The following is a 16077-nucleotide window of genomic DNA, read 5'->3' on the forward strand; positions in this document are numbered from 1 at the left end:
AATGATATTTATAGGATGTCTATCTATGCCAGATGGATGGTGGTGGTCTCAGTCATGATGTTTATAAGGATGTCTATTCTGGATGGTGGTCTCAGTCAGTCATGAGGTCTCCCGTTGTTGTTGCTGTTCTGTATTATAAGCGTGCGCGTGTGCATGACGTGTAGTCGTGTGTGTGTGTGCGTGCGTGCGTGCGTGCGTGCGTGTGTGAGAGAGAGAGTAGAGTAGAGTAGAGAAAGGTGCTGGATGATTGAGTGTCAGAGTTTATCAAATACAAGCGATTCAGGTGCCAAACTAATAAAGGTCATGAAAAAAAGAAAACGTTTTTCGCACTGAGAAACTAATTTCAGTCGACTCTCTGTCTTGCTCTCTCTCACCCCCCCCCCCCCCCCCCCCGCACACACACACACACGTGTGCATCAACATATTTGTTTCCATGCCACTGCTCAAATTGAAAGCAGCTAAGCCTAATTCATGGAAAATGTGAAAGTAAGACTTAGCACCCCCCCCCCCCCCCCGACCACTCATAGTAGGACAACTTTGAACAAAACCTACATATGACCCATAATCTAATCTCTTCACTTCCTCTCTGTTGGAGTGGCAGCTGTGTGTAGCGTGTGGGTATCGAGTAAGGACTGGACAAATATTGGTGGCAGCGGTGGCCGAACGGTTTGCGGAGCGGTCTTGTTATCGGAAGGTCGCCAGTTCGAATCCCCGGACCGGCACGTTAAAATTACCACCGCTGAAGTTCCCTTGAGCAAGGCATTGAACCGCTACCATGAGCAGGGTCTGGCTGTAAACAAGCATCTCGAGCTTAGTCCATTCACCCTGGGTAAACAAAGAACTTTGCTTTTTGCTTTGCTTTGTCTGGTAATGTTGACTAGGGCTCGGCGATATTATGGACAAAATCAAATATCACTATAGTTTTGTCCAAAAACGTTGATATTGCGATGATGATACATCATGATAGTATTGCGTTGCACTGTTTAAAAACAGATGACATGGCTTATCTGGGTGCGCAATTGTGTTCCGTCAACTTCCGTGTGGATGTAAAATCAAGGGTTTCCTCGTAATAACTAGTCAAATAATTCTAAAACTAAGTATGCCCTCATACAACTAAACTAAACTGAAATCAGACACCAAGCTGAAATATTTAATGAAAACAGGTAAAAAATTTATATTTTAAAAACCTTCAAATAACACTGCTGCAGTGATGATGCATTTAACATTTATCTGTCCTTACTTAATTAAATTCCACATTCCACTCTGTTTTAATCACCCATCCACTCCAGCAGATCATCTCCACCAACAGGCCATTGTTGTTCCAGTCTGAATACAAAGCATTGGCTCCATAGGAGACAGAACAGTCCATTTTCAGTTAACTAAACGTGCTGCATGGAGGTCATCAGTTTTCTGAAACTCCCAAAATGTGTTTTTAGCTGACCTCCCTACCTGAAAATATTTTGTTCCACAAAAGGGACACAGACAGATGGGTAGTACAATGGGTACACTACGACACTATGACCATATCGGTCAGATTGGAGGTGCGACGTAGGTGTGAGGGCTAAGGCTGAACGATTAATCGTTTTCAAACCGAAATTGCGATTTGAAACCACGCGATTAGCAAATCGCAAAGGCTGCGATTAAAAAAAGAAATCATAATCAACCCGGAGCCATCTGATCCAGTATTTACAACACGGCTATACTGTGCTCTCTATTCTAACCAATCAGAAGTGTCCCTGCAGTGCATGTGACTGCAGAGCATGTGTACACGCTCGCGCAGTGCCCAAAACAAAGTCATCATTTACGTCTACTCTGCTCTGTGTTGATGCTAATGCTACCATGCTAGAAGTCAGCAGCAGCTGAGGAGCAGATAGCGTCTGCGGAGCCCGAATAAACTTTCTTAAATCCGCACAATTTAATCCCAAAGAGATCAGGCACTTCGGGGATATGGCATTATTTTGGTTTTGACGTTACAGACGTCCAACAAGAGAGTTTTGTGCAAGACCTGTCATGGTACAGCGACAGTCAAAACATCCCGCAGCAACACCACAAACCTTCGCATGGCACGGGCGCTGTCCTGCTGTCCTGTCCCCTATTTATTTTATTAATGCTACATTGTCGTCGTCGTCCCCGATTCTAGTGAACCGGTCCCCATTGTGGTGCATGTACATTTGTAATGATTTGTCTGAGCGAGGTCCGCGAAATTGTACCGAGATCCGAGAGCCATCATTAAAAAAAAGCTTGGAAAATAGCCGGCCAACAAGCTCATAAACATTAAAGTTAAAGTTATGAGCTTGTCTTAAACCTCAGACAAAATTATCTCTAATAATTGATAGCCTAATTCTGTCATCACATCTGTCAAAATGTAGCCTACACTTATGCAATGCATATGCTTTTATTTGGTTACAAAAATCCCACCCGTGTGAAGTGAGGGGCGCTCTTATCATCGTACATCATCATGACGTAAAATAGACACTAGGCCTATTTCTTTGCTCAGACAATGACATAAAATTGTCAATGGGAATTTAATGTTCGTGTAGGACGTTTGTGAACATACGTGCACTGGATTTAGGAGGGGCTACTGCCCCTCAAAAACAAATAAATCAATTGAACATAATATCTAAATGTGAATATTAAATGAGAATCACAATATTGTACTCTGATGATTAGATAACTGTAGCCTAATAGCAATTGCACTTAAATAGAAAGTCTGGAAATTACATTGCATTTATGGTCTGTATCCGCCTAAACCGGGCCGGCACCCTGGGCACGTTCCTGTGGGTCTGGAAGTTTCGGGGACCCCCCCGGGGGCGCCCACACGGAGTTGCACCACTTACTTCACACGGGTGTGATTTAAAAAAAATATATCGCGAGTCAAATCGGAATTGCAATATTGGTCAGAAAAATCGCAATTAGATTTTTTCTCAAAATCGTTCAGCCTTAGTGAGGGCACACCTTCTAGTCAATTATGCATTACAAACGTGTACAGAAACACTTTTCCATAACTTTTAGACAAAGTTGACTGACTCAATATCAGCAGGAGTCACAGCATTGTACAGATGCATTTTATTATAAATATTCCTATAAAAGGCGACCAATGTATGCTTCATTTTTAAAATATGCTTTGTTTGAAATGTGTAATTGCACTGTACAATCAACTGAGAAATGTCTACCATAAAATGGGATCCTGGTATTAAAAGTTTAGAAACTCCTGTTCTAGTGTCACAAGACTCTGGGCAGGTTCAAAATGGGTAAAAACCTTAGAGTATATATGAATAGAGACGGCACCCGAGTTCTCCTTCCATCCACTTGCATTAAGTTGCTCAGAAGCGCATGAGGCGATTTCACTCCTCCTTCCGGTTAGGAACAGAGTGCATTCTGGGATTGATTGGATTGCACTGAAACCGCGTTCACATGTCATCATGACCGTGCGCAATGATAGTCAACGGACCAGCGCGTTCATGTTCTTGGCCCAGCGCTGCAATACCAAATTCAGCCACTATGTCCATTGCGCCTCAGGGTTTCCTCCGGGTGCCGTCTCTATTCATATATACTCTAAGGTAAAAACCAGGACACATCGGTATATATCCGATATCGTCACAAAAGTCAAATAATGGTCAATGTAAAAGTAGTAGTAGTACTGTTGTTTACCCACAATGCAGCACAGATACTTCAATTCCATAGCTGGTCCCAAAGGCTGAGATCCAGATCCATAATATAGCAACTCATTCATTATTGAGAGGAAAATAAATGCTTTCTTTTCTCCTCAAGTATAGACAGAGACTACAGTAAAGGGAGGAAAGAAGAATGCACACACACAAGACACACACTGTATAGGGCCTAAATGGAAACGAGACCGCAAGGATTTTTTTTTTTGTTCTATCCCTTTTGAACTGCGTCTCTGTGGCCGTTTTTACATTTATGTTCAATAAACTATTCCACACACACACACACACACACACACACACACACACACACACACACACACACACACACACACACACACACACACACACACACACACACACACACACACACACACACACACACACACACACACACACACACACACACACACACACACACACACACACACACACACACACACACACACACACACACACACACACACACTGATTAGGAATTTGTGATTTATTTGTGTCCTGTACAGATTTAATTGCCAAGAACACACTTAGACCCAACCCTCAGTAATTATTTCTGACTCTGAGCCACATCTTGTCCTGGTAATGAACAAGATGTTCCCTGTCTGACCTCCTCCCAACAAACTGCTTAACTGAGCAAACAAGACTTTTTGAAATGTGGGACCATTTGGGTCATTTCACGCACGCACGCACGCACGTACGCACGCACGCACGTTGCATTGATTGAATATGTAGTCAGAAATGTAAACAGCATGTGGTTTAACCCATTTCGACCCGATACCAGATTCTACAACCTGACAGTTTTCAGAAAAACGTATGTTTCTATATCAGTTCATATCTGAAAATATGCTGTTCCAGGGACCTCCCCCCCAGGAGCAAAGATTTGAGTTGAAAACGTTCACTCTGACGGAATATAATTATATTCAAAGATTTGTGCCACATTTTCACGATTTTTCTAAAATAGCAGACCTACAAGCTCGTAGCGCGGCACCCGGTGCCGCGATATGAGCTTGTAGATCTGCTATTTTTCAATAGCTAAAGTAGAACAGAATGCTTAAAACACCAAAAGGGGTTCCCGCCCAAAATGGGTTAAGAAGACTAAAAGGACAATGCAAAGAAAGTCCCGGGGACTTGTTTCCATTGTGGTCCTATAATCACCTCAAACAATCGTGATATGGCTATACTACTACAGTATGTAATAGCTGTGACACGCATAAACAACAGTAAGAGCCTAGTTGTCATGTCTCTCAACCCAAGCAGCCACAATCACAAAACAAACCCGCCCATGGCCTGAATCTTACGTGTCACAGAGTGAGAAGAAGGCATAGAGACGGAGGTTACGGGCAGATTCACACTGAGTCAGTTTGATTCAAACTGTTCCCGAATACGATTGACTGGTCCCTGCTGGCCATGATTCACATTGGCCTTGATTCAATGTGTTCACATTGCACCGATCCATACCCGAGTACACCTCATTCAACTGTATTCAATGTGTTCACATTGCACCGATCCATATCCGAGTACACTTCATTCAACTGTATTCAATGTGTTCACACTGCACCGATCCATACCCGAGTACACCTCATTCAACTGTATTCAATGTGTTCACACTGCACCGATCCATACCCGAGTACACCTCATTCAACTGTATTCAATGTATTCACACTGCACCGATCCATACCCGAGTACACTTCATTCAACTGTATTCACACTGCACCGATCCATATCCGAGTGCACTTCATTCAACTGTATTCAATGTGTTCACACTGCACCGATCCATATGCAAGTACACTTCATTCAACTGTATTCAATGTGTTCACACTGCACCGATCCATATGCAAGTACACTTCATTCAACTGTATTCAATGTGTTCACACTGCACCGATCCATAACCGAGTACACTTCAATGAGGTCCCGAGACTACCTCCATGCGTTCCCGGGAACGATCGGGTGATTCGCTCCTGGGAATGTTACGCAGCATTATACCACAGGTCGTTTCGAGGAAGCAATCTGATTGGTTGAAACAGCCTTCTAGCCGTGGATCAAACCAGCACCATTCACCACCTAATCAAACATCTACCCTAAAGCTAATCAGCAGAAAGTTGGTTCTGCGCCACAGAGCACAATAACGATGCCACACACACACACAGAGCTTCATCAAAAGGCGCCTGACTGTAAAGCAAACACACGTGCCCATGAGCAAACAATGACCTGCCCTTGAAAGGTGGAGTCACTCCCAAAGACGGAAAGGTGCACTTCAGCGTTGTGTGCCTTGTACTTTGAAGTTTAACTCCCCCGCGTTCTTCACAGTATACGTATTTTTTGAGTGGTGTAAACCACTCCTACAACTGGCTTTGTTAGTTTACGTGTCTGTCCGTACCAAAAATATGAGCATGGTTGCTATGGTCATCCAATTCACACGGGTGTGATTTCATCATTGTTAGTTTACGTGTCTGTTCGTACCGAAAAATGAGCATGGTGCATTGTGATTGGCCGGAATGAGACATTACGTCAGTGACCACAGCTGATCAGGCTATATAAGACCTTGCACCACTCAGTTCACACGGGTGTGATTTTTTTCTATACAGTATACGTATGCGCAAATTTGTATTTGCGTATATTCCTGCAATATGACGTTTTCTTTGGTACCCTAACCATTATTTTGTGGATCATGGTTACATTTCAATTTAATATAAAGCAGGAGAACGATATGTTGTATTTATAGGTTGTAATAAAAAAGACGGGGAGCAGATATATCGTGTGCGGACATTCCACTTTTTTCTTCATACATTTCAATTTGAGCCATTATGTATGGCAGGCATTTTGTATTTTGTGTCATTTCAAAATGTTCCCGCGTTTTGAGATCTACACACACACTGATCCTATTTCCCAAGAAACATTTGAAGAGTAAAGCCTAATTCATATGCCGTCGAGTGTGACACAGTGACGCAACAAACTGATTAAATAAACTGCCCTCTCGCTGTGTTATGGTGTTTTCACCCATTTCAAATGTGATTATATTAGTTCAAGTTCAAAAGAGTATACAGTAATTCCCTCTTACCCTGATCCGTCTCATGGCTGCCACGATCTCCATCCGACTGTTGGGTCTGGGGACATCCAGACTCCCCACATACTGCGGGAACACACACACACACACACACACACATTTGAATTATTTTATTTGGATCTGCACAAGAGGCGCAATACAATAGACCCAAACACTGATCAGAATTGGGTTACATTATATGGTTCAACCAGATATAACTGCTGCACATGCTTAACACACAGAGGGAAAAGAAGGAAAAAAATGACATACTATACTTGACACTACTAGACAGGGTGTTTTCTTTTTCTCACACACACACACACACACACACACACACACACACACACACACACACACACACACACACACACACACACACACACACACACACACACACACACACACCTATTTAATAGCATGGCCTGGGGCTATAACATTCATTGAAACTTGCAGATCTAGGCCTACAACAAGCTCAGCTATTTTATTTACACTATTAATTGTGACATGACATGCCCAGGAACATCAGGTTTTGTCTCATAAACAAGGAATGAGTGTCTGTCTGTCTGAGTGTGACTTGAGGGGAGCATTAGCCTAAAGTGGGTATGGTATCCACTCCAGAACAGTATTACTACACCACACTTACTACACTACATTTCAATACATTTAAGACAATTGTTGTAGCCTAAGAAGTTGTGTGTGAGGGAAATTACAGTATTGCAACACTGTCTCGCTCCCCAAAAGTCATAAAAACACAAGTCACATTATGAAACGTGTCAGCCTATTACTTAAACGGTAACCTACACTGACAAAAACAACATTTTACTCAATATAAAAGATTGCACAAGAGTTGAATGCTTCAACTTGTCTTAACACGTGTTCCGTATTACATCCTGCCCAGACAAATAATTGCCTAATTCGCAGTAGCCTACTACTTTGAATTCACAATATAGGCTACCGTACTTGTGCTTTCAGGACGCCCGGGCGCCAATGTGTTCAAATCGTCCTGCAAGTAGTAGGCTACAATGATACATCACATCGGAAACCAACAGTGTGCACCTGCCGATCCGTTCCAAGTTCCAACCGGCGACCGCAACTCCGAAAACACTAGTCTGTGTGAATTATAACCATAAATAGATCAAGCATAGCTGCATATTAACCTTGGCTTGGAAATGTATCCCGTGTTGATACGCCTCGTCGTTGTGCAGCGGCAGCCTCGAATCCAACACGTCGTCCACCAGATTGTACCTGTTCCTCCTCGCCGGCATCCTCCTGGCGGGTAGTCTAGTCAATAACCGCCGTTTAAAACAAGCAAGTAACAAACACACACATAATGCTGTTATCCAGTGAATCCGGGCGGAGATCGAGGGCTGTTGTTCCCTGTGAGAAGATCGCAGTCCATTGTTGCTGCTTCTTTGAGCTCAGCGTGGACTCACTGCAACAAGCCACGGGGCGGGCGGACTCGGGCTGCTTTCAAAGCGCGACTGACTGACTGAGGGGTCCCGTCCCGACCGTCCTGTATGAGAGGGACGGATCGCCGGGATCCCAGCTGCTCTTTTATTCCTTAACTAAATGATACGCGCGTTTTATCATTTATAGGTGCAGTAAGTACAGCCTGCTCCTCGGAGTCCTCGTCGTAATCATCCGGCTGGGTGATATTGGTATATATCCCGCCGTAGAGGTGAACATCCACAGCAGGTTCAGTGAGTGTGTGTTTTGAATCTAATCCTGTTGGTGGCAACACTGCACTGCCCCCCCCAGGGCCCCACACACTGGAGTAAAGTTCCCAACAATGACGTAACCTTTTTGGAAACCATGGCTGCCAAGACAAAAAGAAAAAAAGATTGAATTAAAGTGTCGTAGCCTACTTTGATTGATTGAAAATATTTATTTCACAGTATGCAGAATGGGTACATTTCAAACGAAAGTCAATACAAAAACTCATCAGAACATTTTGAGACATACCAATATACACTTAATACAACATGAATTAAATAAAAATTAAAAAAGGGGAAAAACAAGTAGGCCTACAGTATGGGGGAAAAGGTGGGCCAGTTTCGAATGGCAGTCGTCCATAGGTGCTCTTTGAGAGCGGTTTTGTGTCGGTCATGTGTCTTAATGGCTGTTGGTAGGGCGTTCCAAATTTTAGTGGCATAGGAGCGAAATTAATTTACCATATTGGTCTGAATATAATACGTTTTTTTTCCAAAGGAAAGCATGTCCTAAAAATCACACCCGTGTGAAGTGAGTGGTGCAACTCTGTGTGGGGCCCCCGGAAGTTCCAGACTCCCAGGAACGTGCCCAGGGGGCCGGCCCAGTTCCGGCGAGTCGCCCCGTGTCCAAAATGGTTGAGAAATGACAGAGTTACCGTGTGGGGGTCCCCAGGTGGGCCCTGTATACTGTACTGTACTGTACTGTGTGTGTGTGTGTGTGTGTGTGTGTGTGTGTGTGTGTGTGTGTGTGTGTGTGTGTGTGTGTGTGTGTGTGTGTGTGTGTGTGTGTGTTAGGCTGTGCAACAGTGACACTTGGTTATGCAAACAAACCAAACGCAATGTTCGTGCTCGCCTCGGACAGACCCAGCCAGCCAGCCAGAGACACACATAGCTGTCTAAAGGAGTGGTTGCACCACTCAAAAACGGGGTCGTATTATAATCGGGGACTAGACAATTCGGGGGTCGTCTTATATTCAGCACAATATGGTAATCCTGATTGAGCCGAATCTGGGTTGCACATGGTTTGTTGAACTCCCCCTGGTGTTGTGAGTGTGGACATCGTTTTGTGTTCTATATTTTCGAATGTATTTGGGTAAAATGTATAATATGATCCACAAGTCAAATTTGTTTTGTCATTTCCAGTGCCATGCCCGTATATGGTACTGAACAAAGGCTCACACAAGCATTGTAGCCTAAGGTTAGGGTTAGAGATATATGCCCTAGATCTTGCGCCACCCCTTACCCCTTATCCCTAAACTTATTTGCCATTTTTTTACTATTTTAAAACCTTTTAAAATAGTACGAATAGCCGATCTACAAGCTAACAACGTGTCGATGTAGATTGGCTAGTTGAACTATTTTTAAATGTTTTAAAATAGTAAAAAATGGCAAATAATTCAATTCCTCCATATCCTTTTCCACAGCATTAACATTATGCTCTCAAATCATCAAGTGGTTCTTGGTTCTCCTTGCCTGGATTTTCCAGTCTTCATACACACAATAAAAATCACCCCTGTGTGAACTGAGTGGTGTAAGGTATTATATAGCCTGATCAGCTGTGGTCTGACTTAATGTCTGACGTAATGAAATCACACCCGTGTGAACTGAGTGACCATAGCAACCATGCTCATTTTTTGAGTGGTGTAAACCACTCCTACAACTGGCTTTTGTGTGCATAAAAAAATGACCATGGTTGCTATGTTCAAAATAATTTCTGACGTAATTAAATCACACCCGGGTGAACTGGATGACCGTAGCAACCGTGGTCATTTTCTCTGCACAAAAAAAGCCAGTTGTGAAATCACATCCAGGTGTGATTTCATTACGTCAGACATTACGTCAGACCACAGCTGATCATGCTATATAAAACCTTACACCACTCAGTTCACACGGGTGTGATTTTTTTGGTACGAACAAACACGTGGACACGTGGACACGTAAACTAACAAAGCCAGTTGTTGGAGTGGTTTACACCACTCAACAATTATACAATAGACCCTTTAGTTTCTAAAGTTGCAATTTTGCAAATATTTTCCTTTTTCAGTAGTGCACTGGCTGTGTCCTCTGCGAGGAGGAGGACCCAGAGGATCAGTTTCAGCATCCTTAAACACTTTAATCGGCTCTGAGGTGCATGGCTTTTGTTTGTGCTGGTTGGGATTGTGCCGCTGGCCCTTTAGATGCCTCTGTAGTTTTACCCTTTCCCGACACCTTTCTAGTTGGCTCACAGCTCACACTTAATACCACATCATACACTTATCCATTTAAAAACCAATTAGTTTTAGTAGGATGGGGTAGGTCTACGGACAGGGGTTCCCAAACTGTGGTGCGTGCACCCCTTGTGGTGCGCGAACGCCTTCTAGGGGGTGCGTGACATTAAAAGGGTAATGGCGGTGTCATTTAGCACAAACGGCAGAATCTGGTAAACCACTGTGGTAAGGAGATGTACTGTATAGAGCAGCTGCATGACTCTCAGTGCAGTGACATTCTGTGATTACTTGCCATAATCATATTAAAAAAATTATAATTTTCGGCCAAATACAATGAGACTTAGTGCTGGTCAGATAGGTCAGGAGGTAACAGGAGGTGCAGTTTGGGGACCGCTGGTCTACGCAATATATAATTTATAATAATTATACTAAATATTTAATTGTTCAATTTGAGCATTAAAAAAAAAGTTATATGTAATATTAATATGAATGTATACTTGCTCAGACAGTAATGTAATACAATATATTACTTTTAAATTAAGATAATAAGTATTATATTCCAAATATAAACCCACCTAACACTCAGTGTGCACAATTACCTGTCGTAGGCGACAGACAAACAAACAAACATGTCTTACTAGTCTTATTACGTTTGAAATGTACTAGGTATTTGTATGTCCTGTATGTCAGTCTTGTTTGTATTGTTTGAAGTGGACCTCTCTCTGGAGTAGTGGGCCTCTCTCTGGAGTGTTTTTTTTTTTGATTGATTGAAATATTTATTAACAGTTTGCAGAATTACAGTACATTTCAAGCACAAACTCAATACAAAGACTGTTAACTGTGAGTGGACGACCCAATTAAGCATTACCCTTGTTTACAAGAGGGTCCACCATGTTCGCATGTCTTAATGACTGTTGGTAGGGCGTTCCACATTTTGGTGGCATAGGAGCGAAAATAATTTAGTCCCTTGTTTGTGCCGAATCTGGGTAAGTGGGTTGTACATGGTTCGTTGCACTCCCTCTGGTGTTGTGGGTGTGGACTTCGTTAACATTAAGGAAGTATCTAGACAGGTACATGGGTATCTTGGTGGAGTATCGAATCTTGTGGACCAGACCCATTGCAAGATGCTGTACTCTGTCGTTGACCCTAAGCGGTGGTGGACGGACCTCTCTCTGGAGTGGTGGACCTTTCTCTGTCTGGACATGGCTTTTTTTCTTTCCAATTACTCATTCAACAAATCAGAGCAATAAACCGAAAACAAAGCACATAAAAATACAAATAAAAATGCACATGAACAAATGCTTTACCTCACTGCTGCACCAGCGGATTCGAGTGAAAGAACAAATGCTTTACCTCACTGCTGCACCAGCGGATTCGAGTGAAAGAACAAATGCTTTACCTCACTGCTGCACGAGGATTGAAGGGAATGAAGTGAAGTGAAGTGAGGAAACCCAATAAACAAGAAAACAACCTAGACTGAAAAGAAAAAACAGACGATCAATTAAACCTATAAGCAAATATAACATAGAACTTAAATCTTGACAAAGAACTTAAACATTGGGACAGAAATATCAAAACAAACCTTAAACTCATGGTGACACGGTGGGCTGCTCAGTTTTCATGCAACAGCAAAGCCTTCCTCAGTACAACAGTTACATGAGCCACTGGGGTTGTCATACTATTGATCATAGACTGCCATCTTGTGGTTATTGTGAGTAATGCAGCGGATGTAGCTTCTCTTCATAATATCACATTCTGTGAGATTGAATTTAAATTTTGCCTTTGGCTTCATTATTCAGAAGGAATATTATATAATAAAGTCCACCTGTGTGGAAAAGTGGATATAGGCTATGCTACGGTATGGTGTGAAATTACTTTTGTTCATTTACTCTTGGAATTACAAATGGATGTTGTACCCTTCTGTAGTTTTTAACCCGAACCTGAACAAACTACAACATGAGCCCACAGGATGAGTGAGGCCATTTCCCTCTGTTGTTTGCCGGCAGGGGGACAGTGGGGAATGTGCCCCTTGTGACACCACCAGTGGTGTAAAGTAACTAGTACATTTACATTTACTAAAGTACTGTACTGTGAGGCATTTGTACTTTACCTGAGTATTTACAATTTCCTTCTACTCCGCTACAGAGACAAATATACACCACTACTTGTATTTGAAAACTTTCGTTACTATAGTTAGTATATATACATTTCGGCCAGTTGAAAATGGCCCGATCTACAAGCTCACAATGCGTGGCATTTTGAGCTTGTAGAGGTCGCGTTTACTATGAAAACGTGCAATTCCCGTCAGTGTATCACTCAAAATCATGACAAAGCCCCCATATATGGTGCTCAGGTCTCGTCACTACGACATCTGATGTCATAGTAAATGCGATCTGCTGTCGCAATTAAGCCCATATATGGAGATCCCTGATGTCATCAATATTGGCCAGCAACTCCACAGCTGACCTCAAACCTCAAACCCTTAGATCTCCATATATGGATATATGTCAGAACTTGTTCATTTCATATGTTGATCCTTCCCCATCCATCATTCCTCTTTGTCTCCCTTTTGACTGATACCTGTCCATTCAAACTCTACGAAAACTAGAGTCCGAAACAGGCCCGAAAATTAAGGCCCGGCCCTCATCAAACCTAGCCTGGTTAATAAACCAGACCGAATCAGCCGCTGGCAAAAAAAAGTTGCCTACCAGCGGATTACGGTCTGGCGAGGCTCAGTAGCACGCCTCTTTCCTACAGCAGAGAACAGGTCGGACCAATCGGGACACGGTATGCAATATAGGCGGGCTTTGGTACAGTGACGTTCAATGCTTGAGACCTTTGACTGACAGTAGCTCTGACCAATTGCGTCGAAGAGAAAATGTTCCCCGGGAAATGAAATCCAAGTGGAGCCAGCCCAGACTGATATACCGCGACAGTGTTGTGTGATATTAGTCTGGCTTATTAGCCAGGCTACATCAAACCCTGTACACTCAAGAGAATGTCCCCGCTACCACCGTTAGATCTCCATGGAGCTGACCTGTTCTGATAATATGTTGATCTGACCTCAACAAACCCTGTACACTCAAGACATGCTCCTTATATGGCAGAATTCATTCCATGTTGATCTGACCCCCCATGCCAAAGCGCCAGCGCTCGCCCAGCAGTCTTCCGTCAACGTCGCCCTTATAGGCGTCTGTCTTACTGGTAGATGAGTACAATGAGTGCCCTGTCAAATCTTCCACCACTACACTCCTCAGCTCATAAGAAGGACACTGGCTGTCTGATCTCTGATGCACTCTATATTATATTTGAAAAAGCTTTTGCCATTATAGAGCTATGCGTGTGACACTGTGACCGTCGCAGTTATGTGGGAGCGAGTGGAAAAATAACAACTATCTCTTACATTATGTGCAATTCAGGGGCGGCCTTAAGGATCGGGAGGCCCCGTTCATGACGTCACAATTTTAATAATTATTTTTGAAAATTTCCTTTTCTTTTTTGGTGTGTCAGTGTGTATTATCGGACTATAACTGGGAGGCAGCATAGGCTATACAATGATGCAATCGCAACTCTCAGTGCTGCTCGTGCAGTGAGTGCACACACTGGGAAGTGGGAACAATTACAAACAAACAGGTCACAGGTCAAACGTGACATGACAGGTCAAGTACCTGCAGTGATTATTAGCTGCTGCCAACTAGTGGTAAGTGGACGTACAGGATGAGGCCGAATAATTGACAAGGCTGATTGGAAGGCTGCGATGCAATGCAATATTACTTCTACTACTACTATACTACTACTACTACTACTACTACTACTACTATACTACTACTACTACTACTACTACAAGCTGTGCATTAGTTTTGTTTTGCTTTTAACTGTGTTCTTGTATAACTGTTTTTAACCTGTACGGCGACCTTGAGTGCCCTGAAAGGCGCCTTATAAATAAAATGTATTACTACTACTACTACTACTAATTATTTTTTACAAAAGTGTCACTATAAAGTGTCACTGCTCATATGCAAATAACGCAATCATATTTATATAAGGGCCATGTCTCATATACCGTACATATAGAGTAGAGTAGACAGTAGTAGTACACTACTGCCCAAAATAGCTGATCTACAAGCTCTTGGTGTAGAGAGAAAAAGTGCAGAGTCAACAGTCGAGTTGACTAAATATTGAGGGTGTAAAAGGCTAACTAATACACATTAACATGAATCCAACATATTCATACTTCATAGAATGATGGTTTCAGGTGCCATCGGTGTATGAATGTGTGTGTGAATGGGTGAATGTAATGCACATTACATCTATGTAAAGTGCCTTGGATAAAGGCGCTATATAAATGCACCATGATTTACATCTCATATGTGCATACTTGTATGCTGTATTGTGAGAGAGAGAGAGAGAGAGAGAGAGAGAGAGAGAGAGAGAGAGAGAGAGAATTTTCGGCATAATTATGCATATAGGCTACATGATGACACATACAACAAGTGGATATGTACTTTCACAGCTTTTGTGCGTGCGTGCGTGCGTGCGTGCGTGCGTGCGTGCGTGCGTGATGTTCAGAGTGGGGCGTTAGCACTGGCCTTTAACTTGCCGTCTGCAGAGGATCTAAGTATCCATGACAACCAAGATATAGCCGGTGACCTCGAAGCTCAACTGGAAGCTGCATGGCTAAGATTGCATGTATAGGGTTGTAACCAAACATATATGTAGGTCTACACAGAGCCATAGAGTAAGACAGAGTTACAACATTGAGGGGGCAGAAAACAGCCCAGTCACGTGGTTCAAACTCGTTTGTCACTGTAAAGCCATTAGACTCCCAATGCATTCCGTAAACTTCCGGTTCAGGCCTTCGTCGCGATTCGCCAATAGAAGTCTATGTAGAAGAACCGCCATTGGAAAAAAGACATCAGAAGACGATCGTGGCAGCGTTCCAGGGGGTGGGGACCCCCTGGAACCAGGAACCTCTCCTCAACGCCCCCTGGGTACCGTGTCCCAGGACTCCACTTTGAGAACTGCTTTGGATGACACAGTTGTCCGGGGAGCAAATACAACAAAAGCAGGATTTAATTTTCCTATATCAAGTTGAAGTTGGAACTTTAATAGTGTGACCATAATGGAATATCATGTATAGCTAGGCCTAATTGTCTCCACCAGGCGAAGGCATGGGGAGAGAGTATGTTTTGCACTCCGTCCGTCCGTCCGTGTGTCCGTCCGTCCGTCCGTGTGTCCGTCCGTCCGTCTGTGAACAGCTAATATCTGGCACCGTTGGCTTGATCGCAGCCATACTCTGCACACACACTCCCTGGATGCCAGAGCTGAACCTCTGCTCCAAAGTTTTCACATTGGCCTGTTATAGCGCCACCAGGAGGCCTCTTTGTGCAAAACAAATGTTTTGACAGTACACCTACAGATTTTGTCCAAGCAAATTGGTACACAGTCTCTCT

The 16077-nt window shown here is 43.1% G+C and overlaps 1 protein-coding gene across 2 annotated transcripts in view; it reads right to left on the bottom strand.

Moving 5' to 3' along the window:
• LOC306939671 (carboxyl-terminal PDZ ligand of neuronal nitric oxide synthase protein) overlaps positions 1-8258 on the bottom strand; it is a 450703-nt gene extending 442445 nt beyond the window's left edge. For both annotated transcript variants that reach the window (XR_013791908.1, XM_079524326.1), the window contains exons 1-2: positions 7866-8258; positions 6724-6795 (exon numbers count right to left, since the gene is read on the bottom strand). Coding sequence is in view for 1 of the 2 variants with exons in the window: in XM_079524326.1 (XP_079380452.1) it covers positions 6724-6795; positions 7866-7973 (180 nt within the window). In the remaining variant the exon portion in view is untranslated. The remainder of the gene's footprint in view (positions 1-6723; positions 6796-7865) is intronic.
• Positions 8259-16077: the final 7819 nt, after the last annotated feature.

The sequence above is a fragment of the Electrona antarctica genome, assembly GCF_951216825.1.
Source record: "Electrona antarctica genome assembly, chromosome: 16".
NCBI lineage: Eukaryota > Metazoa > Chordata > Actinopteri > Myctophiformes > Myctophidae > Electrona > Electrona antarctica.